The following is a 27267-nucleotide window of genomic DNA, read 5'->3' on the forward strand; positions in this document are numbered from 1 at the left end:
ATAAAAAAACAACACAAGTTGACTATATGTATTAAAAAATCCTGTTTGAATTTAGATAAATGTAAGTGTATGTTTGTAATTGTTGTATATACATATTATTATAAATATATGTAATAAAGAATGTTAGACCGTAAATATTAAATGATGAAAAGACGTTTTCGTTCGATATAATCGTTTTACAAATACAAGTAATTGTTTTGATTAATTAGAAGTAAAGAATAATGTTTTAAAAAGTAGAGCACATTTTATTTCAGATTTTTTAAGCCATACGTGCAGGTTAATTAAAGTTTGAAATTTATTTTATTTATATTTTTCCGTTTAGTTTGGACAATAAGGCTATTATGTAATTAAATATAAATATGTGCTTTGAAACCCCAGAAATAAATAAATTCTCAAAATTATTTTGTAAATACATAATGGTATTATATTTATCTAAAACTGTGAATTTTACATTAAATAAAAAATATTCTACAGCAAGAGATGCCCAATTTCCTGGATCTGGAAAAATATTGCAGAAATAAAAGTTCTCGATTAAAATAAAGTCTACCCTATATAACACTGTTGTTGTTGTAAGGGTTATCCCGTTAGGGTGGTAAAGTTCAGATACGTTGTCATTGAGTTCATCCAACGGTAGGCCCAGGAAACGTGCTGTTTCGACGGGATCGGGCCACATGAAGAGGGGTGTCATATGTGTAAGGTTAGTTGGGCATGCAAATGCGGTGATAAGAAGGAGTTTAACCTGCTACATTATTCAGAACGAAGCTGCGCAAAGGCCACTGTCGATTCTCGCGGCAACTCGGGCTCGTCGTCTGCAAAGGATGATCGATTGACTCCAAGTACCCCATTCACTGGGAGAGAGTCGGGCAGGTGTTTATGGCTTCACTGTGAATGACGGTCAGTATATGTCTGCAGTTAATTCGTCGCCGACGTAGTTAAGGAAGGACCTCTTGATGTTCCTAGGAGGCACTTCCGCTTCAAACAGGCGACTGAAGGTATGATAGGGAAATTGCTTAGAGATTGCCTCGCAGTGTACGTGTTCGACCGTAGGCATCCTTCGATAGTACGGAGTGCAGTATTCTGACACATCTGAAATTTTCACGTCTTTGCTTCACTACATCCAGGCAACCATGTCGGGGCAGCGTTGTTTATGACCGGCTGGCCGATTGCCTTGTTTATTGCCAACAACTTTTTTTTGTATTTTCCCGATAAGCTGATGGCTGTCGACTTGAGGATTATGTTGCGGCTCTGTACTTTGCCAGTTATCGCTTTTGTATAAGAATTGAAGGAGCCCACGCTACCGAACGTTACAACTAAAATCTTAGGATAATTGACATTTGGAGTTTCAATACCCTCGACTGTAACGTTAAAATTCTTTGTCCAGTTCGTGAATATGGTCGCTGTGGATTTAGTGTGACACTTTGCCCGACTAAGCTTCTTGTAGAGAAGAAGCGGGAAAGGTCGGAAAGATAACCGTTTATCACCGAATATCAGTTATCGGTAAAACGCTCTCAACCCAGAAAAATATGGTAGGTGTTTTATTTATATTTACGCTATATGGGCTAGGGGGAAAGCCGGAGCTCGGAACTTTAATCCGCTAAACCTAACCTAATCCCAATTCAAGACACTCCTTCAGAAACACCGGTTAAGTATTGCTTCGTCGGAGGGACAGGACATTTAAGTCTCCTCTAATGTACGGACCGACGGACGCCTAATCTGTTGAAAAATCTCAGTTTTGTCATTAAGAAAGCAGGCGCTTCGCTAACAGCTTTCAATTTTTCAGTCGACTGACACAAGAGATAAGAGGAAGACCTCCATTCCGTTGGAAGGACCAAGTGGAGAAGGACCTGGCTTCGCTTGGAATATCCAATTGGCGCCACGTAGCGAAAAGAAGAAACGACTGGCGCGCTGTTGTTAACTCGGCTATAATCGCGTAAGCGGTGCCTACGCCAATTAAGAAGAAGAAGAAGACACAAGAGTGTCCCTAAAGCTCATTTCAAAAATTATCGACCGTAAAACTACCACAGAGTATCGTTTCTAGTTTTTCCCTTGTATTTGAAAGAAGAGTCTTCTATACAGGGTTTTCATTGCTAACGCTCTCTTTTTATCGGGGCCCATAGCAGAGCCATAGCATAACAATGGGAAAGTATGTGCTCTGCTTCGAGTTTTGTAAGTTAAAACACACATGCTACACATGCCAAAATGAAATGCTACGGGAGTAGCGTAGTTTTTCAAACGCTGCTTCTATATACTCCGTACACGCCGGACTCTGTAAAATCTGTAAAAGTAGCTTCTAAAGCATCGATGTACACTAAGTGTTTGAATCAGATAGAAATCCAAGTCCCTTGTCGTATGGCTATATGCGAGTGTATGCCTGGAATAAGTCTGTGGGCTCAACGCCCTTTGGATGAGGATTGCCACCGCTGCTGCTACATCTTGATGTCCTTGTTCTTCTCCTCTGTCTTTGCCGATACTATTTTAGGCGCTGATATAATCGCTCGAGTTCATTTCCCTGGATGAAATGAGTATATATAATTATTTGTTTGTTGCTTAAACACAATTACCAGTTACAATTCGAAAGAATTGACATCACAATCTTTGCTCGATTTATTATTTAATGCATACAACTGTTACAACAACTACTATTTCCGCCTGAATTGGTATAAAGTGTTTGCTACAACAATATTAACGCATAACCAGCCCAGTGGCAACGCCAGCTACTAAACAGCTGCAACACAGAGTCGCATTGGCTGGTCTAAAGTGCTCGCTGTGCTTGTGTGAGTGCGTTCGCTTTGAGTGATTTTCAAATGCAGTGCAAGTGTAACGCTGTGTGACTTTGTGCTTTAGTCAAACGTTAGTTGAGTGCTAATTCGCTGTTGGTGATGTTCATAATAAAACGCTGCGGGTGATTTTTCGTGTCTGAACGGCGCTGCATTGGCATTTCTTTGCACCCAACAAATCGAACAAAATGTTTTTCCAATTGTGTTTAGTTCTTAAATCTTGCGGCGGATTGCAAAACTGAAATAATTTGCTTAAACGAAGCTCGTCCGATTTTTTACATGTATTTGTGTTTTTCCTTTTGTGTTTTTGTGGAATTTTTATTAAAATATTAACGGCAGTGGCTGGAAGTGTCTGCAAATGCAAACAAATCAATTAGCACATCCAGTGCAGAGCAAAATATGTAAAATTATCTACATACAAACATATTTACGTACTTGCGCGTGTGCGTTATAATATTTGTGTTTGTGTGTGTGTGTGTGCGGTATAAAAAGTGAAAAACAAAGTGTGAATTCGTGCGAATAACTGTGCCAAAGCGTAGGCAAATTTTCAAACATAAATCTTGTACGAAGATGTGTTTTGCTGTTGTTTTTTGATTCTATGCTCGAAAGCCGTTGCAGCTGTGAAGCGTGAATTTCTGTGCGGTACTTCAAAACGTGCCCAAGGTATCCAAAGTGTCGACTGTTGGACTGTTGCTGAATGGCATTCCAATTGGTTGCTGCTGCCGCTGCCGCGCCACTGCCGAGCAGCTAAACGACCATCAGGTAAGAGGCCTTGGTCATACTAATTTGGGCTGTGGTTTGCGCTCTAGGTCGTGGCTAATGAAAATGATCTCGTGTGCTTAATAAATCGATGACCATTGATTCAAATGAGCTCGCTCAAAAATATAAAACACACATACATATGTACATACATATGCATCAATTTGTCATAATCGCATTTGTTTAATAGCATTTTTTATTATTTCACCAATTTTTACCTTTCCTGTATGGCTGGGAAATAACTGCAGCGAATGTCAGACAAAACAAAATCCAACATCGATTTATACATTCATACTAATTTGTTTTTGTTTAGACGAGCATTAAGCTCTCAAGTTTGCCGCAGCCATCTGACGTCTGCGTCTGTAAATATGTATTTCATTACTTATGTATATTGTATATCCCCATATGTCAATCCTAATGCATGTGTGCAAATATACGTCTGTCTCGGGCGTTTGTTGGCATTTTACGTTGCTTCGTTTTCGAATCTCAGACATCTAAATCTAACTATGTATCTATCTGCTCATCCACCCGCAACTGTTGCCCTCAGCGACCAAAATACGCGGCGCTGTTTGTGTGCTCATGCTCACTTATTTACATAAATACATACATGCATACATATCTATGTGTAAGGTCGTTTTCGCTCATAAATACAGTGGCGATACAAATAGGGTAATATATTTGCCTTCACGTCGGGGATTTCTTATTTTTTGCTGATTAATTTTATGGCCAATAATACTATCGTCATTCATAACAGTTATAAGTACGCAAGCTCTCTTCTATAGTCAATCATTCTGCCTAGGTAACTACAGTTAAGTGAAATGTTAGGTTATATGTACTATTCTTTGCTTCGGTGGAGTTACCTAGTGGATAGAAGTAGTTTCGTGTTTATGACATAAAAATTGGTTCTCCATAATGTACTAAAACTATTCTCGAAATATGGCACAAATTACAGATGAGTTAGAAACAGTCAAGCATTTGGATATATCGGTTTGATAGAGAATATTTTGTGTTATGCAGTACAGGATACATTCAAAGCCTTATTGTTATTTCCGGTATAGATTTGTGATTAGAAAAACAGTTTGTCGGAGCCAATATTCGAGATTTTAAAAACAGAAAATTTGTTTCAATAATCGAAAAAATATGTTCTGAAAAATTTAAAAAATTATGAATGAAGTCTGTAACTGTAACTATACTCGTTTTCAAAATTTGAACGTTTATTTAATGTAAGGTTCCATAATTTTTTAAAGAAAAAAACACAGAAAGCTAAGAAACTTCAAATTTAGTGGGAATGTTTGTTATCATGCGAAAAAGCATTCTTTGACATTTAATTTTTGAATATTATTTCTTTCAAATGTCGATCGCGGCTATGTCTCAGATGGTCCATCTGTTGAGTTCAATTTTTGGATGACTCATTCGACAATTCAACTTCTAACTGGCGAATGACACACTTGATGTTTTACTCCAAGCCCTGAACCGAAGCGTGATTGTCCGCATAGACATTAGACTTTACATATTCCTACAGGAAAAAGTCTAGCGGTGTGCGATCACACGATCTTGGTGACTAATCGACCAGTCCAAAACGTGAAATTATCTGCTCTTGGAAGTGTTTACTCAATAAATCAATTGATTTGATTGATTTGATATTGAAACCGAATATCTCGGAGATTACGAGCTTCAATTTCAGTCATCAAATAGTCGGTTATAATGGGTGACGTTCTAACCTGCATCTTTTTGAAGAAATATGGACCGTTGATTCCATAGGCTCACAAACTACACCAAACCGGTTATTTTTGAATGAAATGGCAGCTCTTGAATCTCTTTAGGTTGTTTCAATTACCAGTTAAGAGGCAAAAGATGTTGCTCGCTTGAGCATTCGAAAAATGTTTCACAAATATACTAAAAAGGGTTTATAAGCTCAAATTTCAGTATCAGATATTTGTATAATAAATATACCGTACTTTTTTTGAATGACTAGTTCAATATTATTTAATTTTATCTTAATTAAAAGTCTTATTAGGACTAATAGACCAATGGCGAATATAGCGCAATGAACATTTATATTCGTACAATGTGTTTAATTATATTTAAATAAACCAAATTAATTAATTTTTTTGACCTGACCCCTCCTAAATTTTATTTGTGCAGGGCCCCTGTTGCGTAAACACATACAGACATTTGCATATGGCGGGTATTAATATACTTGTATATTATGAAGGTTCTTAATTTTGAAAAGTTATAGTTTCCACGCTTGTCTATTTCTTGTGTTGTTTTTTTTTTTTTTGCTTTCCAATTGTCTTTAACTATTGTTCTTTTATCGACACTATCTACGCCGACTGTGAGCATCAAAAGCGGAAAAGTGCACAGTTCGTCGCACAGCGATTGCCAGAAATAGTTGGAGGGGGAAAATAGACACAAACTTGCGGTGCTTACGAACATACATACATACATACATACATATAAACATAAAACACGATGTGCATTCAAAAATTCATTCATTTGCCGCTGCATAACAACAAATACATACGTATGTATGTATGTATGTGTGTATGCACAAATTTACATTTGACAGCCAGCGGCGACTTCATTTGTCGGGTCAATAAACGCTGCGCGTTAATCGCTACTCGCCGTCGCGCCGCATTGGATTTGTGTGATGTCAAATGAGTACACACATACATGCATACATACATATGTATATTATTTATATGTGGATGGCTTGTAAAGTGTAGCGCCTTTCGGCAGCTCAACAAATTCGTTTAAGTAAATAATAACAACACTAATGCCATTTAGTATACCCCTACAAATATATTGTGAGCACAAACCTACAAAAATACATGTGTGCGTGTGTGTGAGTAGTTGCTCCCTAAGCACGCTCGGGATGCTCCTTGGGTAATTTATTTCACTGCTAATGTCTACACCATGTGAACCACTTTCTTCATCGCGTTGGTTGCCACTAATTTAGAAGTATCAGTAAGTCAATCAAGGTGCGCCGCTGCGCAACAACTACAACCACAACAAAAAAAAAACAACTGTGAAAAAGGTGAACCCAAAGAAACAACATTACATGAAATTTCAATGCCCTTCTCTAGCACAGTCTCCGCCATTGACCATTGTCACGAATTGTAAAACGCCTTTGTTGTTGCTTGCCACTGGTTTTCAGCGCACGGTTTCTCTTATATAAATTTTATTTATGCCATTTTGTTAGAAAGTTTCACACAAACTTCCTACACACAACGTGAAAATGTTAATTCTTAGCTTTTTTGCTGTTGTTGTTGTTCGCTTTTTACTGCTTTTGTTTTGGCTTTTAATTCACAAGTCGCGCGTGTCTTTATGATATTAGTTAATTGCTAGTGTTGTTATTGTTGTTGTTGTTGCCATTGCCGCTTCTTCACTTTTTATTTGGCCTTTGGTACACTTTTTGTGACAACAGCAGCGGTGTTTGGGTTTTTGCTGTTGTTGCTTTTAGATTATTTGTCACTTTTTTGTCGCGTTTATTATACGCTCATTGTTAATTAGTTTTTTGCTCATTTCATTTGCTTTACTCTATTTACACAGATATGTGGGTATATTTGAAATCAGCTGACGTTGAAAATCCCACAATCGCTCACCCGTTCAATAAGACACATTTGTGTGTATGTGTGTGTGTGTATGTATCACTGAAATCACGGGCTTACGATTGCGGAATTCGCTGATTCCTCGCCGTTTATTTTTACGGCCATTTTTTCGTTTCTTGCTGACCGTTAAGTCGCACGACTCGAAAATTGTGTCATTCGGTAACGGTTTTTAGCTGAGTTTAAACTTTTCTATTCAATGCTGATGATTTTCATTACTTCATGCGATAACATTTCAATGGCTTTTGTGCGGCAGTTATGTGCACATCGTGAATAACTATATATCATTGCACATATGTACATACATATGTACATATTTACTTGTTTATATACATACATAAACTTTGTACATTAAGTTGAAACAGTTTTTCTTGAGAGAGAGCCTTTTTATGTTGTGGGATGTCAATAAAAGTAAGGTTATCAGTTAAAATGGGATATTTGTGGTAGTTAGGGGAAATTTATATTTGAAACGATTTTCTTGTTGCAAAATGTTTGTATACTGAACTTGTTATGGTATTAGTTAAAAGGGGATATTTTAAGTCGTTAAGGGAAATTTATATCTGAAACTATTTTGTTATTGCGAAATGTTTATATACTGAACATGTTAAATTATTAGTTAAAAAGGAATATTTGAAGCCGTTAAGGGAAATTTATGTTTGAAATATTTTTTTTATTGCAAAATGTTTATATACTGACAATGTTATGTTATTGGTTAAAAAGGGATATTTGAAGTCGTTAGGGGAAATTTATATTTGAAACGGTTTTTCATTGGAAAATGTTTACATATATGTACACTGAGCATGTTATATTATTAGTTAAAAAGGGATATTTTAAGTCGTTAGGGGTAATTTATATTGAACGATTTTTTAATTTTAAACGATCTTATTGCAAAATTCTTATATCCTGAACCGGATATATTATGTTAGTGACTATCGTTGTTGTTTCCCGCATATCTTCATTATCAAGACCAGCCTTAAAAAGTCTGTGACAAATATAGAAACACCTATGTAGCTCAAACATAAAAATTTTAATATTTAAAATTGGAGCTTTCTTCCCATTTTATCCAACCACCACCAACTTATGCAGAAATTGCGACCACCCTAATGTATTTATTGTCTACATTTGTAAATATGCTGGAGTATTTATTCGTTTGGAAGGTGATGGATCGCCATATAAACACAATGAAAATCGGCCATATATTTTTTGCTGTGAATGATTGTTAATTTTTATGGTTATTTACGCCAAGGTCATCTCTTTTTACACATCATGTTCGACTTCGAAATTGGTTCATAATAATATGTATGTATGTATAGTGATAAGTTGCTATAAAAGCAGCTTGATATTTATCGCCGATAGTAAAATGTAAACAAATAACGGTCTGAATGCGAAGAATCGCTTGATATTTCTGGGCTAGTGGTAATGAACTTTCGGAAGATAATCTAATACAGATTGTTTTATAAGAAAGCGCAAGCTTCCTTAATATTGGTGCCATTGCTTTAATTTGTAATTGTAAAAGCATCTATTTTTCATAAATTATATAATAAAGGGTGATCCATTTCGAGATTCCTAAGTTTTTTTAATGAAAAAACACAGAAACTTTAAATTTAATGGGAAATGTTTATTATCATTCGAAAGAACATTATTTGGCGGCATTTACTTTTTTATGATTATGTCTTTTAAATATTGGTCGCAGTATCAGATGATCAATCCGTTGAGTTCAATTTTCAATTATTCATTTGAGTTTTTCGGCTGGTATCTTGCGAATGGCATGCCCGCTTTTTTCGCCAAGGCTTGAATCGAAGCAGGATTGTCCGCATAAACTTTAGACTTTACATATCCACCCAGGAAAAAGTCTAACGGTGTGATATCACACGATCTTAGTGGCCAATCGACGCTCTATAAATTGATTGATTGATGCGATGTGTTGAAATCAGAAGTAGCCGATCTCGAGATTCAATTTCATCCATCAAATAGTCGGTTATCATAGCGCGATAACAATCGCGATTGATAGCTACTTTCCTACCGGCATCATTTTTCAGGATATATTGATCGATGATTCCGACGACCAAAAAACCACACCAAACCGTTGCTATTTCTGGATGAAATGACAGCTTTTGAATCTCTTCAAGTTGCTCTTCGACCCAAATGCTGCAATTTTGCTTGTTTACATACCCATTGAGCCAGAAATGGGCCACGTTGCTGAACAAAATTGACCTCTTCGCTGAACAAAATTTGGCTCAAAAACATCGTCTCTTCTTGGAACTTTTCAAGAGCCCATAGAACGACTCTTTAAATTTAAGACTTCGACGTAGAATGCACCAAGTCGTTCTGTACGACACTCCGAGTTGCTGCGAATGGCGCCTAATCGACTCTCCACGGTCTTCGTGTACACTCTCAGCTACGGCTACTATATTCTTCTTCACTGCCTGCTGAACGGTCGAATATTATCCAATAATGAATGCTGGGTCTCAAGATGAGTGATGGGGTAGCTAATACTACGTTCAGGCCGATTATGTTGACTTAAGTTGAGCGAAGCGCGCGAAAAACATTATTTACAGAACCTGAATTTTCGTAATAAAGTTGAACGATTTGTAAACGTTGTTCAGGCTTGAGTCGTTCCATGATGAAATGCCAAACAATACTGACCAAAAGTAACATGACAGCTTGACCCGACTCATGCGTGATCTGTCAAAAATAGATCACCCGTTATATCGAATCAAGTACAAAATCAAGTTGGGGACATTTTCGTTAACATTTCGTGAAGACTAAGAACGACTGGCGAGCTATAGTAGTTAGTTGGATTCACTACGGCATTGCGATGCCAATCAAAAAAAACTTAAACTTATCTTAATTGTTTCAGATAATAATAACCGTTATATAATTTATAAAAAAGCTCAAATAATTTATGTAGACCGGGTTTTTTGAAAATTCCGTGTATCCTCTCCTTGCTAGTATATAGTACTTGGTAAACCAAAAAATGATAGTTTCTGTGAAAGTGGGTTAACTTTTTTTCTGAATGTGTCAACTAACTAGAAATACGAGTAGTCTTTGCTCAGTTTTTAATTTTATCAACTCTATCTGTGCCATTTTATTTGTGACGAGCTCTTCGTATTTTTTTCTCTAAAAAATATTTATATATTATATAATATATGTATGTATATATGCTTGTGATTATGAAGTGAGTGTCAATTTTTTTAACGAGCGGTTTAAAACCTCCAAGCCCTCTTTAAAACTATCGAGAAATTCCAAAGCGGCTATTTCATACTATGAACTCACTTTTTCCATTTCGCATTGATAAAATACTTTCACTGCTACTAATCTTATCACACTTATGTGGTTAAGAATTAATAAAAATTACCTCAGTAAAAATGTAGCTAAATTACCTCACGAGTGCTTACGTAAATAAAAATAAAAATAAACATACAAAAGCACAGATAAATATAATATATAATAATGCGAGGTAATCTAGTTACTTCAAATTAGATTTATGAACTGATATATTTTTAAATGAAGCACATATCATAAATATAAATATGTATTAATATATTGTAGCAATAAAAGGAAAATACGTGTTTGGAAAATGGAGAATCACAATAAATAATAAATGCTGGTCCAACAAAAGAGCTCCTAAAGAGTTGTTCAAAATTTGGTAGTACATATAAAGCGATTATTATACCCTCAACAGGGTGTGTTAAGTTTGCCACGAAGTTTGAAACATTTAGAAGCAAATGATCAGCATCGTGAGCTGAGTCAATTTAGACATGTCTCTTTCCGTAAACGCGAACTGGGCCCTCAGTTTTTGAGATATCAATATGAAACATCGCACTCATCATTTTCTCTCCAAAAAGCATATAGCTTCCATACAAACTTGACGATCGCAAGAAAGTCTTTGTACGGAAAGACGAGATATCTTCAAGATATTTGGCCTGGGTTGTAGTCTAAAGCAATGGTGGAATCTTTGACAACGTTGTACGAGTTGGATAACTATATGCAGCAAAAATATTAGAATATACAAATTTTCCATTTAAATCTACCCAAACTTAACATTTACCGATTGGCATTCCGAGCTGCCAATAATGTCGCTAGCTATTGAAGCATGGTCTCTAAGCATAAATCCAAATTATTTTTAAACGCTTTCAATATTCTATTTCAAGACACAAAACGCGTTGTCTTTTAATAAACCATTGTATTCTGCCATATTCAGCTTTTCGTGCCCCTTACAGCTTGTGGCAAATTGTGCGAAGCGAAATTCACTTTCAACCACATTCCTTGATACATATTTGTACATATTTATAGGTGTATGTACGAGTATATGTGCAAAAAAGTTTATATATATTTTACATAGGTATGTGTGCCGCATGCGTACTTCATACAAACCCTGTGGGAAAATCTTGAATTCTTCTTGTTGTGACTTAAACATTTTAAGAAGTAATGATTTCCAGTTAGGTGTTGGTATGGTTGCTGTATAAGTTCTGGAAAATAAAAATTTATTACAAACTGGTCTGTTTTTTAACGTAAAACACGATTTTAGAAACCGCAAGCTATCAGGCATGATTTCTGATAAAGTCAAAAAAGCGGGCAATATGTAAAGACCTACATTTTATATGTTTGATTCATTATACATACTTATATGGTACGAGTAGATTTAATTTTAATGAAAAAAATAAAAAAATAAAGAAATGGTTTTGCAAAGAAATTTCGTTTGTAATTTTATTCCATTTAAAGAGTAAGTCCAAACTGTCACACTACTGTTGTGTCTTTCAAGCTGAAGTCGCAGCCATTAAGGTAGCTACAGATGTACTTTTCCGAAGTGTGGCTTCTTTTAGGGAGGTTCGAACAGAATGGGAAAGAGCGGGTTCCTCTGTCTTCGTGCACTTGGGCGCTGAATCTCTGGGCTTCGGACGAGCTCAGCAAGCGTTGGTCAGCAACCAGCACTGGTAAGGTTCGCCGCAATGATAAGTGTCCTAAACTGGACACTGGTGGAAACTTCTAGACACTTCCTTATTTTCTGTCCAGTTTTCGCCAAACTTAAGTTGAAGCATCTCGTTTATCATTATTATTATATTATTTTTACGAATCCGTCGTATTGGCTGGAATTGATATTAGCCTTTTCAATTAATTTTAGGCAGGCTTTAGGCGATTTGTCGAAATCCTACGGTCTGCTTGATCCATACTTTGAAGTTCTAAGCATCACAACGTATAAGTGTCTTTAGCTGTCCAAGTGAAATTATTCGTGATCTCACGAGAAATCAGAAAGATGTGTTATCTGCAACAAAATATAAAATAGACCTTAGTCTACACAAGGCTTGCTAGTAAGATAAGTAAAGTTTAGGTTTAATATAAAAATTATGGGAGAGTTGTTAATAAAATGTTTCATGTTGAAGTGGTAGTCTCCAAGTACCGTCGTTTTCAAGAAAAACTTTTACGAACCTTAAAAGTTCTTCTTGTTTAAAATTGTAGCCAGGTCCTTCTCCACCTGGTCTTTCCAATGAAGTGGAGGTCTTCCTTTTCCTCTGCCTCCCCCGGAGCGAACTGCGTCGAAAACTTTCAAAGCCGGAGTATTTTAGTCTAGTCGGAGTAGATGACCTAGCCATCGTTGGCGCTGTTTCTTAATTCGCTGAACAATGTCAATGTCGTTCCATCGACTGCGGCATTCGCCGTTGACAATGCACACAGGACCATAAATCTTCCGCAGAACCTTTCTCTCGAAAACTCGTAACGCCGGCACATCAGATGTTGTCATCGTCTATGCTTGTGTGCCATATAGCAGAACAGGGATGATGAGTGACTTGTAGAATTTGGTCTTTGGTCGTCAAGAGAGAACTTTATTTCTCAATTGCCTACTCAGTCCGAAGTAGCACCAGTTAGCGAGAGTAATTCGGCATTGAATTTCAAGGCTGACGTTGTTGTTTGTGTTAATGCTGGTTCCAAGATAGACGAAATTATCTACAACTTCGAAGTTATGATTGTCAACAGTGACATGGGACCCGAGTACCGAACGCGCCGACTGTTTGTTCGATGACAGTAGATATTTCGGCTTGTCCTCGTTCACTGCCAGATCCATTTTCTTCGCTTCTTTTTCCAATCTAGAAAACAACCAAAAATATATAAAACCATATTCTGACCTAACCACTTAAATATGAAGTACTCAAGTCAGTTATAAATTCTAACATTTTAATGTTACACTTAGACAGTTTTTCCCTGCAGGGTCTGCTCCCATTCATACGTCAGCGACAAGCTATCCAGCTTGATTGTTCGCAAAGCCAAGTGTAGCTGTTGCGCCTTTTGTTGTTTTGTTGCCAATTGTTGTGTTGCGAATAAAATGACTGCGCGAATTTGGCATTGGATCGGTTACTATATATGTATGAGTACTCATATTGCCTATATACAAAAAAAACCCGCTTGTGGGCGCTACTTTTGAGTGCAGTGCGGTGCATGGCATTTCCATTAAAAAACTAGTTTTCGCTGAATGCATTTGCTCCCCAGCAATGCATATGTACTATATGTATGTGTGTTTCTGTTCATTTGTGTGTGTGTTTCCGCGTAATTGCGCTTTGCAGAACGGTGAGAGGGTGCCCTAGCGCCTACTCCACGATATATGCGGTGCATTTTTCATTTCATTTTTTCAAAAGCGGTTAACTCTATAGGCACTCGCAAGCCAAGGCAGCGAAGCACATGCAATCGCACACACACACACACATATGCACATGCGTACCGACCTATGTGCCATTGCAAAATTTATGGGAATAAGCGTACGAAAAGTGACAGCTGAGCTATGCTGACTTATTAATATGCTAGTGTGTATCTATATATACTTACATATATGTATGTATGGATGTCAGTCTTTTGGTAGAGCTGAATTTTCGAAATTTTTCCCACCACAGGAATTCGCACAGATTTTCACTTTTCCTGCAATGCCAACCATGCCATCTAAGCCGACTTGAAATTGCCTATGCAATTTTAATTTATTTGCTTTTTTGCTATTTTATTTGCGATTTTTTGCTGTTTCTTGCATTCGCGGTTTTTTTCGGTTTTTTAGCGCTTTTATTTTAAGCCTTAAACCTGTGTGTGTGTGTTGGTGTGCGATTCTCGCTTGGCGGCGAAATCACCGCATTTGCCTCAAGTGCAAATCTCGGAAATCCGCTTAAGAATGCGGTCGCACCGGTATTGACTGGGCGCATGTCTTGTGCCACCAAGTTGACATGAATACGCTTAGCTGCGGTGTAGCGTCGCGTGCATGCACAAAAAAACGCAAAAAAAATTGAAAAAAAAATAAAAATAATAAAAATAAAAAAACTAAAAACGTGAACACTTAAACCATACAAAAGTATAACGATTTGGCCGTCTCTTCGCTTTCTTGTACTTACATACATTGGCTCCTGCTCATTTCGGTTTCGAAGCTCCATTTTTAGAATTCCCATTCCAACAAATTTTGCCCATTCATTGCCTGGCTGTCTGTGCCTATGAATCTGTAACTGCTCTTGTGTTAACTGTGCACTCTTTACATATACATGCATACAAATAAATATATATATTGTATAAGCATATGTACATACTATACATATGTACGTACGTTTGTGCTTGCCACAAATGGCACGATCATACCGTGAAGGGTTTTGCTTGAAGAGTTTGTGAAGAGTCCACTTCAGCTCGCTGAATGCCACATTGTTCGGCTCATTATACGAATTAGTTGCAAGTGGCGAGCGCGTAAAGTGAATCTGTAATTATGACCGGAAAGAAAATAATAAAGAAATAAAGATCTTAAGCATGACGAAAGGGGAAATGAAATATGAAAAGCTGAAATTATAAACAAAAATCCCGAAATACTTTGTAGAATAGTGTAAAAATCAACATACTATACAGAATAAAATACAATTCTTGACGAGGCTGATGAATCAGCAAAACCCTCAATTACAGTATGAAGAAGTGATACATTCATACTTTGCGGAAGTAGAATTCCGACAAATTAGAGGTTTCATGGCACTTGAGAGAACTCTAACGGATATGGAAATCAAGTTTACGTCTTAGCTTAAGTTTCCCTTTTATATTTTTTTACTAATAATAAAGTAGTATATTAAAACCTATTATTACATGTTTGATGAATGTAAGGTTTTCAGCTACGTTATCTCTACTACGTATCTCTTTTGCGACCTCTGCACCATAATGATGGTTACAATGGAGAAAATATAGCAGCCGTAGCGGAGAGTATATACGAAGACCGTGAAGAGTCGATTCGGCGCCATTGGTAGCAGCTCAGACTGACGTATGCAACGGCTTGGCGCATTTTACGTCGAGATTTTAAATTGAAAGTGTACAAAATACAGGTTGTGAAAGAACTGAAGCCGCACGATCTTTCCAATCGAAATGACTTCACTCTGTGGGCTCTTGAATAGTTCCAAAAATATGCGATGTTTTCGAACCAAATTTGGTTCAGCGATGAGGTCCATTTCTGGCTGAATGGGTATGAAAATAAGCGAAATTGCCGCATTTGGGACGAAGAGCAACCTGAAGAGATTCAAAAACTGCCATTTCATCCAGAATAAACAATGGTTTGGTGTGATTTGATTTCTTCAAATATTCCGGTGAGAACGTTACCGTCAATGGCGACCGTTATCGCGCCATGATAACGGACTATTTGACGCCTGAAACGGAAGTTCATGATCTCGGCGACATTTGGTTTCCACAAGACGGCACCCAAACATCGCAGTAGTCAATGGATTTATTGAGAGAACATTTCGGAGAGCAGATAATTTCACGTTTTGTGCTGGTCTATTAGCCACCAAAGTTTTGTGATATTACACCGCATTTTCCTGTAGGGATATGAGCAAAATATCACGCGTATCAATCGGCAGTTATCAGTCCAAATGCTGGAACGAGTCGGAAATCGAACTGAAACGGATGGACCATCTGAATGGAAATCTGAGACGCGGCCGCGGTCAATATTTAAAGAATAATCTTCAAAAATAAATGCCAAAGAATATTCCTTCGAATGATAATAAACATTCCCCATTAAATTTGAAGTTTCTGTTTTTTTTTTTTCTTCAAAAAAGTAGGGAACCTTGAGATGAATCACACTTTTTATGTCTCATAGTGTTTCCAACGTTACCTTTTTGGTGTTGGAAAGATGTGGTAAAATTAAATACCCTGTTCAGGGTATAAAAAATTCGAGCGTCGATGAGAAACTACATTTATTACGTTAATCGGCAGCCTAAATCCGTTCCGCTGCAAACTCCGTCTTAAGTGTGACCTTTTTTCGTCAAATTTTGCACTTTGCGCTCCAACTTTTGCTTGGCGTTATTAAAAAGACGATCAATTAAAATTATTAACTCTAAATGGCAAGCATTTAAACAATGGCCACGGGAAATGCCATTTAAAAGATTTTCCTTTTGTTTCCGCATTTTTATTTCAATATTTTTTCAGTCGTTTGCCTATGCATTTACCTATAGTACATACATATGTATGTACATATTTGTATGATACATTGTTGTTGTCGTATAAAATTAATTTGAGCGCCTTGAACTCGCATTAAAGCGGGTAATCGTTTAAATACTTAATTTGCAGTGACGCTGCTACTTTCATTTCAAATTAGTTACAACAATAACAACAGTGACAAGGAGAAAATAGAAACGAATAAAAAATGAGAATAAAAACAACAACTCCTGACAACGCTCACCTTCGGCTACTTTTGCTTTTAAGTAATCGGCTCAGCAACTCGTTGATGGACATTTGGACTGACATGCGTTTGGACCCCTATATATATGTACATAGATATGTGGCTACTAGACTACAAAATCGCACACTCACATTCACATTTCTGCTTTATTTATACTTAGTAGTAAATCTGTGTATTTTAGGAGCTGTCTCTCGTCTCTTGTCTAATGTCTACCTGTCTATTGCCATGGCGTTGGACGTGTCTTGCATGGCAATTTGTTTGTCGCCGATTCACCTGCAATCGACGAGGTTTAATGAACCTCACTTTGTAGTCAGCACTTTTCCATACGCTTCTCCAGTTCACTCTTTTACATAGCTTGGTTTGCTTGTTGTTGCATTTTTGTTTTTGTTAATTTGTTTATAGGGCGTCAATAAGCTTCTAGCATTACAATTTGTTTACATTTACACGCCACACCGCAGCCGGCTGTCGCAGGTGTTGTTGTGCGTTTCTAGAGCTGCCCGAGTAAACAATACGAGGTAGATACCTTAAGCCGACACTTGTTCATAATCGACCACCGATACTTTACAGATTATGCAACACACATGGCGCAGTGTGTGTACATATGTATGCATGTTAATAACAGGTACTAATAATTTGTAATGAAAATGTTCACATTTATGTCACACAACGCAACGAACAACAGAGCTGAACGTGTAGAGCTCCGGTGTCACGTTTCAGTTTAGTTCTTAGAAATGTGTTGTAGCTTTCCTCGGGTGTATTTTCAGAAATTAGCATAAGATATTTGCTTCTTCGATATTCGTGACTATCCGAGAGTGTTTCGAATTTTCGAATGAAAAATCGCTGACGGAGCGATGATAATGGGCAGCGTCGGGGCCGGTTTTATTAACGTATGGCTCCAGAGTTAAATTTTTTGGTCACTCCTGGTCTCCCATTAGAAATATTAAAAAAATCGATGTTTTCAAACCGAGAAGGTGACAACCACCTTAGTTCGAAAAGGATCTCAAAATATATTCTGAATTCAGGCAGAAACCGAAGCGCTAATTTTACAAAGAATGCCATAGTCTGCTAGGAAATAATAACTCTCTATTAATCTTTTAGCAAACTCGCGATCAATCATGAATGGGTTCGTAAGCTCTCTGTACTGCTGATTCTGAGAACATAAACGATTGAAATAATCACTACGAAGTCCAAAAAGTATTGTGATTTAAACATAATAGTTGTAAATGGAGGTAGACACGCGAATTTTTTATGCTGTTGTTATAAGTCTCGGATGGGATGGGCTTCAGTGCCTTTATCGAATTTTGTTTTTTTTGGTTTCTGTTCATTTTTGGAGCAGCTTTCGTGGAATTCTTGTATATTTTCGACATCATATTCATAAACCAACTTTTTTTTACCGTCTATGATGCATTTGTTCAATGTAGGGTCCTCCGCTACGTTGTGAATCATCTCTTTTGCGATCTCCCGGCGTCGTCTGTCGAAAGATTTATGCAATCTTTCGGTACGAGTCTAGTATTGATACACCTTTTCCCAAAATATTAATCAAATGTGTTTAGTCGATATTTAAAACATTTTGAGATCCCCTGCTGTCTTTCCCATGTCAACGCGATAATTTTCTGTTTCTTTATTTTAACCGATCACCATTCATTAAAGGAGTTGGATAGGCAACTCGCATGAGGCAAGCTTTCGATTAATTCACGACCTTCTTTGAATGCTTTGTGTTACTTAATTATTTTTGTTCGTAATAAAGTAATCTTCGCAAAATTGTTGTTAATTTTTTTTTGCATGATTAATAAAGTCAAACAAATTTAATACGAACATAAGAAGGGTGGTACCAACATACAATTTTTTTTATCGGTTCGGCTTGCATGCGGTGTTCAAAAGGATTAATCCAAGTCATATTGGCATTGATAGTCGGGTAATCTATGTTATTAAACCTTTTGGTTATTGTCTGCTTACAAATTTATTTCTACTTTCTTTATAAAGTTACAGAACAGAAATCGAACTCTTTAACGCAAAAATTAAAAAGCAATATTTAAAATAAAATATTTTAAATGTAATGTATATTTTATACTCTTGCAACATATTGTTGAAGACTACAATAGTTTTCTTCACCTAACGGTTGTTCGTATCACCTAAAACTAAGCGTGAGAAAGTACAATCCATGCTTTTATGTACGGCACTCGATTTCTTTTGCATGGCCACCACGAGCACGCTTGCAGAAGTCCAGACGCTGAAGCCAATTTTTGACGGTTTCAAGCATAAATCGGCCGATACTGTTGCAATTTTACCTTCGATATTCCTACGAAGTTCATCAATCGTCGCTGGCTTGTTGGCATAGACCATAGACTTGACGTGCGCTCACAGAAAATAATCTAACAACGTCAAATCGCACGACCGAGGGGGCCAATTTACTGTGCCGTTTCGTGAGATAGCATGTTCACCAAACTTGGTTTCCAATCGATTGTGACATTCGCTGTGTGGCTTGTGGTGTCGTCTAGTGGGAACCACATATTGTGCAAGTTCATATCGTCCAATTCGGTCTAAAAATATTCGGTTATCATTGATTCTCATTCACAGTAACGTGCCGGTCTTGATCATCAGGGCAGAAGTACGGCCCAATGACACCGCCGGCCCATAAATCGCACCAAACCGTAACCAAATAATGCATATTTCGCTTATTGACGATGAAAATCCGGATTATTTTCTTCTTGTTTTTGCTCAGCCCAATTCACGAACATGTGACGATTCTGGTGGTCAAGCGGATTTGATTCTTGCGTCTTGTAAGGATGTAGACCAAGAAACCTTAGTAAAGATAAATGTCAAAAGAGTGGGAAAAAATATAGCGTCGTTTGCTGTTCCTATCGGTCTATTTTGTAACGTCGTTTTGAAAACCCTTGTACCTATAGTTGACATTTTACCGAAAATATTGATCAATTTAACAGATTTATAATGGAAATTCAGAGAGAATCCTTTCCTAATAGTAGTATGTTTGTATGCTACAAATGGTATGAATGGGATCAAAACTTTCTTTAGCCTTCATATACCTAATATAGAGATTTTCCAACTTACGGGTGTCTTTATACCGGTTATATCGGCCAATATATAAGTTATCTTAATAAAATTGAGTGAGCGTGTTTTTCTTATAACGGTGCGTATTTGTGCTTAGAATGAATGAAACCGGGTGAGAACTCGCATTAGATCTCATATAACTAACAGGTCTTATGTACTTGAAGGTACTTCCCTGGCCTTAATCCTTGCAAGTTGCAAGAGTACGAAATGTTCGGTTATACCCGAACTTAGCTCTTCTTCACTTGTTTGAAGCTATTTTTAAACACGAGTGGGTAATCTGCTAGTTATCACTCTAAAACATATACTTAGCAACCACGCTTGCTAACTATTAGCGAAACCAATTAGCGATTTGCGTATAAACAAATGAAGTACTAAAATGTCTACAAACACACAAATATGAGTACTTTGAAATACTTTGCTTCGAATTGTATATAATTATGCTTGTTTTGCACAAGATCACTAACAAATATTTCACGCTTTAATTTCAGGGTAAACATTGGATTGAAGTGGAAAGTGAAATTTGTTTATTGAAAGCCAAAAATAATAAACCGGCAATTTATGCGCTAGCCCAAAGCAAACACAAAAGCAAAAACAATAAAAACCAACAAATATTTTGAGTACCGGTGTACTTGCGGTAATGACACAGCAACAACAACGAGTGTAAAATAAACACTAGTAAAAAGTGTAACAGCTGTCAGAGCAATTGGCAACACCGCCAGAAACCGAAAAGGCCAACAAAAATTACAACAACAAACAATTGCTGTTTGCGCGCGCAATTTGCATGATTGTTGCAACACCTTGACAAAAACAACACACAACAAACAAAGCGAAAAATATTATGCCCAATAATACCAACAAAAAGGCCAACAAAAAAGTTGCAACCAAAAAACCGTTAGTGTTATAGATAAAAGATATTGCTTGGACGACTTTTTTCCTTTCGCCAATTTTGCCAACTTGTGTTATTACAATTTTTTGCTGGCGTGCCACCACCAATTGCCGGTGAGGGCCACATTTAGCTGCAACAAATAAGGGTGTTGAACGTTGCCGGCCAACACAACGGCAACGAACAACAAATAACGGTCAACTGCAAACTGCGGACAGCAAATAACTACACGCCTGTCTGCCGCGGTGCCTGCCAGCGTTGCAACTGCACAACAAAGCCAACAACAACAAACAGCAGCAATAATGACAACAACCAAACAGGCTGACATCAATACAAACACCACAACCGCCAACGAAGTGGCCGGTCACGTTGCAGCCGTTGGTGCCACCGGCAGCGGCAGCGGCATCGGCACTAGCGCTGGCAACGGCAACGCCATTGTTGTGGGCACCGATGTTGACAACGGCATGGGATCGCCGTTGACGCCGTCAAATAGAAACTCGAATGGTCACACGAACCACACAAATAATTTCTACAGTAATTCATCGAATTCAAATTCAAATATTGGCAATAATGGCAGCACAACAACTACAACAACAGCAGCAGCAAATAACAACCAGCGTGGTAAGTAAGCAGTGTGAGAATGTTTTCACGTAGTTTGTTTGCCAGCAAAGAAATTTTCTATTATCCTCGTATTTGCTCTCGGGCGCATTAATTTAATGGCAGCAATTTCTATAAAGACCTTTCGGTGAGAGAGGCTAGGCGGGTATTGGGTAATTGTAGTTTAACTTTTGCCTTGGCACACACAATTTGCTACGTTTCTGGTAGCGGCAGATTTTCAACTTCCAATTGCAATCGAAGCATTGAACGTTTGGCCTTTATGAGCGAGAAATATTTGAAACTTAAATTGATCTTAGTATTGAGGAAAAAATGGAAAGCAAAAAAAATGTCACAAAAGTTGGACTATGAAATTATTTTTAGTTTTTGCTGAAATTGCTAATTTTCTTCTAACTATAACCTATAAAAACTTTAAATTATATCGATGTTTTAGTGTGTCAGCCTAAAAAAGGCTAAAAAAGAAGTACTGTATCAATTGTTTTAAAGTTTTAAGGATTTAAGTATATATGTATACTTGCAGAATGTGTAATACAATTTTAAGAGAAAAAAATTTAGTTTATTTTAAGTTACACGCGGTGCTTAAAAAATGTTCTCCACTGCTGTACTATTCTATTTCTATCTATTAGAAGATATTGACACCGCAAACTTCGGTTGAGTTTCGAAGTTATAATATCCCTCACAAATAAGGGGTGATGCATTTCGAGGTTTCCTAATTTTTTAAAGAAAAAACACACAAACTTCAAATTTAATGGGGGATGTTTATTATCATTCGAAAGAACATTCTTTCGCATTTATTTTTTGAAGATTATCTCTTTCAAACGTTGGCCGCGGTTACGTATCAGATGGTAACTGGCGAATGATACGCGTTATGTTTTGCTCCAAGTCCTGAATCGAACCCGTTTATCCGACTTTACATATCCCCATAGGAGAAAGTCTAACAAGAAAAGGTTATTGAAAAAACCTCTTAGTTGGATCACCCATTACAAAATATTTCCTACAAGAACTTGATTATGATCGGTCAGTTTGAATGACAGCTATATGCTAAATAAGTTCGAGCAGCTTTTTTGGGAAGAAAAGGTCATGTGTAAAATTTCAGATCGATAACTCAAAAACTGAAGCTGGCTAAATCGAATCACTCGTGATGCTGATCATTTATATACATAGTATACTTATATATATTTTATAGGGCTCGCGATCTTTACTTCTAGGTTTTGAAAACTTCGTGGAAACTAGTAAACCCAATTCAGGGTATAAAAAATTACAAAATGTCGGCGTTTAAAAAAACTAGAATTTTACCCAAAAATTTGGGTTGTTTGATTAGATCAAAAAACAAGTAGGTGTAAATGGAAGACAATACACAGTATATGAAATTTATAGCGATTTGTTCATTTGTACTCAAGTAAATTTGAAAGATTTGGTTTAAAGAAAAATGAGTTTAAAAATGAACTGATTGAACTCAGCAGCAAAACTTGGCTGTCACTCAAAAACTATTTGAGATATCGAAAAATGTTAATATTTAAATTTTTGGTATGTTAGGTTCAAGGGTATAACCAATCAATAAATCAATAAAAAAATCGAATATAAAAATGAATTTTAAATTTTTTTATTTTACCCAAGGTGTGTTCTTTAACTTTAAAGATTATCACCAAACTTTAGGGCGAAACGACCTAATACCTTTTTACTTGATGTGGTGTGAAAATATTTTATATTGAAAATCATTTGAAGCAACCGATTATTACAGTCATATAAGAAATCACTTGACCCGGACGAGGTTTGTCTCAACACTTTACAGATTTGAGGATTTTATTTTTCCTTTTTTACTCTTAGATTGACATATGTATATAGATGAAGAAAAGCAGATTTTTGAATAATCCATACCAGATCGTCATATAATTATTTAGAAAAACCTATCATTTGACTTTGAAGGAGAAATATTTTTCCCTTTTATTTATGTACATTCGAAATTTCATAGAAAAGGAAAAAGGTCAAGCATTTCCAATTATGAAAGATAAAAAATTTTGACTCAGTCATATATTTTTAGAGTGTTCTTTAATTTCGATTAGTTTCAGTTATAGATTTCGATTTATTCCCGTGGATCTTTGCTGTTGTACGTTACATTTATATAACTACGAAAGAAGTTGGTAAACAGTAAAATTCGTCTCTATCAACATCATAATGTTAATGGAATTCTTTCATACCTCCTACTTGGTACGGAAAACGGTTAAGAGGTTAGGCCAGAGTACAGTCTTCAAAAATTATCTAATTCCGAAAATATATTCTGAAAGTAGTGAACAAGAATTTCAATTTCTCCCTTGCAGGTCTTATTAAGAATGCATTTCGAGTAGTCGTGTGTGTTTAAAAATGTTTTAAAGTGTTATTTTAATACAAAAATTCTTCGGAACCACCTGTGTATCTACATACGCTAGTATTTGTGACGGTGAATCTATGAACTCGTGCTATATAAAACCAATTAAAAAGCGGGATCTTAATCTATGGAAGACTTGCTATTAAAAACGTTTTATTAAGGAGTTACATGGGTTTTCTTGGGTAAAAACAGCCTTTTTCAACAAGACCCTCGAAAAAAAGATGCGCCCGTTTTGGCAGGATAACTCCTTATAGGATTATCTAAAGTAAAAAAATACGTGTTTTAGTAATAACCTTAACTTACCACAAAACTTGGACGGAAGGAAAAAAAACTGAAAATTGGATTTTTGCAGATATTTTTAGAAAAATATGAAAATTTCAGAGAAAATATCGAAACATTTGTTTTTTTCAAATAGTTGGAATCGAAAAAAAATCCTTTGTCCAAGTCTTTAAGAATTATATTTCAAAGACCAGTGTAAATTTTCAATTCAAAACACAGTTTTGCGAAAAAAGTGTTTAAAGACGGCGCTCTTAGCTTAGCTAGCCTCGAGCGCGCAAGTGCTCAAATGTTGAGGTCTTGTAGAATTTAACAATACAATAAAATAAATCGATTTTTGAAACCAGTAAACATATGTAACGCAAAGGTTTTGTCTAATGGATGTCGACGATTTGAAAACTGCACTTTTGAGAAAAATGAGTTTACGAATTTTCATACTGAAAATCGTTTAAAGTTGTAACCTGTTTTACATTAAACCAAAAAATAGCCTAATCTCATAATAAATTCCTTTGATAATCAGAATCAAAGTCCTCCAAAACTGTCATATTTGAATGTTAATTATTTATTCGCAAATGTTTTCTTTGTTATGGCAACCCTTGCAATAATCAGCTGATTGTAAATGCAAATCATATTCTATATTATTCACCTAATTTCCACTAGTTACAACTTCTATTGCACTCAAACTTGACGTCTCCACCCGCCTCTTTGCTCTTATCTCCGTATCTTTAACTAATTCCCAAACGCCAGCTGCACTTCCCTCGAGTGTTCGTGAGACTAGCAAATAAATTTTCGGCGCGCTGTTCATGGAAATATTTGATAAAAATATGTCTCGTTTGTATGTGCAATAAACGAGCGAATTAAATTGGTACTAAAAATTCGGATGCATTAGAAGCGGCGGCCGAGGCGGTCGCCTTGAGTGTCTTGTATGCAAGCATAATCGCCACTCCTTTTTGAAAGCACATAAATCTTAGTGCACGCACACACATACTAATAACTACTGTCATACAGACAGACAAACATACACACCTAAGTGATCTTATGGGCTGGCATTCACAGCTCACAGCTCACAGTCAAATGGCACTTGCAATGGCAATAACTATGCAAATGTGCCACTCACCGGCAACGCAGTTATGTGACTGTGAATTAGTGGATTACGGGTGGCATGCACTTAAATACTGCCGCTTAAGTTTGCTGCAGTACATGTGTATGTGTGCGCATGGGTCCACTGCACACGGCCATGGTCAGCGCACACATAAACGCCGCCGTGGCCGCTAACACTTTTTAATGGTGCAAGTGGCAGTGGTTCGGTGGCGGCGAGTGCGGCAAGTGAGACAGTTGAACGGTTGGGACGTTAGGTGTGCGTCGAGTGTAGCCACTTTGTGCAACACCGCTACAACAAAGTACCGATGAACATGCAATGCTACGTAAAACTGTGAGTAGTCACCCAACCGCAACAAAAACAACAATTGGCGCATAATTCTACATTATCAACATACTTTCAACTTCATATTCAACACTTGTTCACGTTCTGTTAATGTAAAGAATAAGCTAGAATACTTGTTACCACATATATCCAGGCGCACTTCACACGCCCCCCTGCCCTGGCTAGATGAAGCACACGTGAGTACTTGCAACAAAATGCTGCACACTTGCCTTGTCGCCAGCACAGCGCAGCGCAGCGATGCATATCACTGGTGTTCTCTGCTGCTGCACAAGTGAATGGATGACTATCTCAGCTATATACACACATGTATGTACATACATTCACAGACAAAAAAATAAGAACACTTAACCAAGTAACATTCGATGGGAAAGTATTTTCAACAATAAAAAACGGTAACTTCAAATTTATCGAAGCTAAAATACCCTTCATTAATAAAAATGTTAAATCAAGACCTTGTTTTTGAATGTCCAGTTTTTATGTCAGCTTTAAGCCATAGTTATCCGATCTGAACAATTTTTTTGGGGACGGTACCGGTTCCTTGAGCAATAACCCAAGCAACATTTCGTGAAGATATTTTAATCGTTCAGTTTTATGCTATAATGGTCCGATATCGCCTGTTCTGATAAATCAGCTGCTCCTTGAAGAGAGAAAAATGTGAGCAAAATTTCAGATCGATATCTCAAAAATGTGGGATATACGTCCGGACACGACTAAATCGACTCAGGTCATCACGCTGATCATGTATGTATTACACGAGTACGTGGGTAATCTCTATATACGTGCCCTGTTCAGGATATAAAAATGGCGGAAAGTACTGTGGACAGACAAAAATATGGTAAATTTTGTTTGAGTCAAGTATAGGAGGTAAACGTTGAGTAAGGGGTCTGAAAACTAATAAAATATATGTTTTAATCTGGCCTTCCCAATACTCAAAACTAGGTTAGAGTTAGGTTAGATGGCTGATGATGGAAATATTGCACGTAGACTGTTATATGTTGTCCTTTGTGAAGCCATAGAAAAGAATAACTCCTGTGTTCGAACTTATAAATTATCAAAACGTATCCAGTACAAATTTGCAAAGGCCTTTAATTTCAACTATCGCCAGTTCGGTGGGATGTCTGAAGGTACACGCTCCCAACTGTTTAAACTTTCACCTTTCACGCGAGACAGTCAAGAAGGAAGTGTTGAGTTGTCGCAACTAATTTCCGACAAGCACTGACCGCCATTCACAGTAGAGCCATCAACACCTTCACCGAATGGCGTGCTTGGAGGCAAACCACTACCCATTGCAGATGATGAGCTCGAGTTGCTGCGAGAAACGAGAGTGACCCTTGCGCAGCTTCGTTCTAGATATTGTAGCAGGTTAAACTTCTACTTATCCAGACTAGATCCCGACATATCTAATATATGTCCTGCGTGCAATGAGTCTCCGCATGACATTGGTTTCCTCTTTGTATGCCCGACTAACCCCAATTTACCTTTGGTCCGACCCCGTCGAAACAATACGTTTCTTGGGCCTACCGTTGAATGACGTCGACGACAACTTAGCTAATTCTTACCATCTTAACAGGAGCGGGTACCTAGCAATAACAACAAATGTTGAGTTGTTTCCACCTCGTCTGCAGATGGCGCCTGGTTAGATTTCCAGCCTTACAGCATAGACGTCAATAGGACAATGGCCTGTTAAAAGCCCCACAACTAAAGTGAGGCTGGCCTTACTGAGGGCAAAGAGATCACAAGATCTCTAGGGATCGATGGTGGCTCAGCTATCTAGTAGTAGAACACAAGAGGATACGAG

General features: G+C 37.1%; 1 protein-coding gene across 3 annotated transcripts in view; it reads left to right on the forward strand.

Moving 5' to 3' along the window:
* Positions 1-2841: 2841 nt before the first annotated feature.
* LOC126765700 (uncharacterized) overlaps positions 2842-27267 on the forward strand; it is a 62801-nt gene continuing 38375 nt past the window's right edge. For 2 of the 3 annotated variants that reach the window (XM_050483436.1, XM_050483442.1), the window contains exons 1-2: positions 2844-3539; positions 20375-21390. In XM_050483436.1, the coding sequence (XP_050339393.1) occupies positions 21072-21390 (319 nt within the window). In that variant the 5' untranslated portion in view covers positions 2844-3539; positions 20375-21071. Of the gene's footprint in view, positions 3540-20374; positions 21391-27267 lie in introns of all 3 variants that reach the window. The other variant, XM_050483450.1, reaches the window with a different exon arrangement.

Source organism: Bactrocera neohumeralis, chromosome 2, assembly GCF_024586455.1.
Source record: "Bactrocera neohumeralis isolate Rockhampton chromosome 2, APGP_CSIRO_Bneo_wtdbg2-racon-allhic-juicebox.fasta_v2, whole genome shotgun sequence".
NCBI lineage: Eukaryota > Metazoa > Arthropoda > Insecta > Diptera > Tephritidae > Bactrocera > Bactrocera neohumeralis.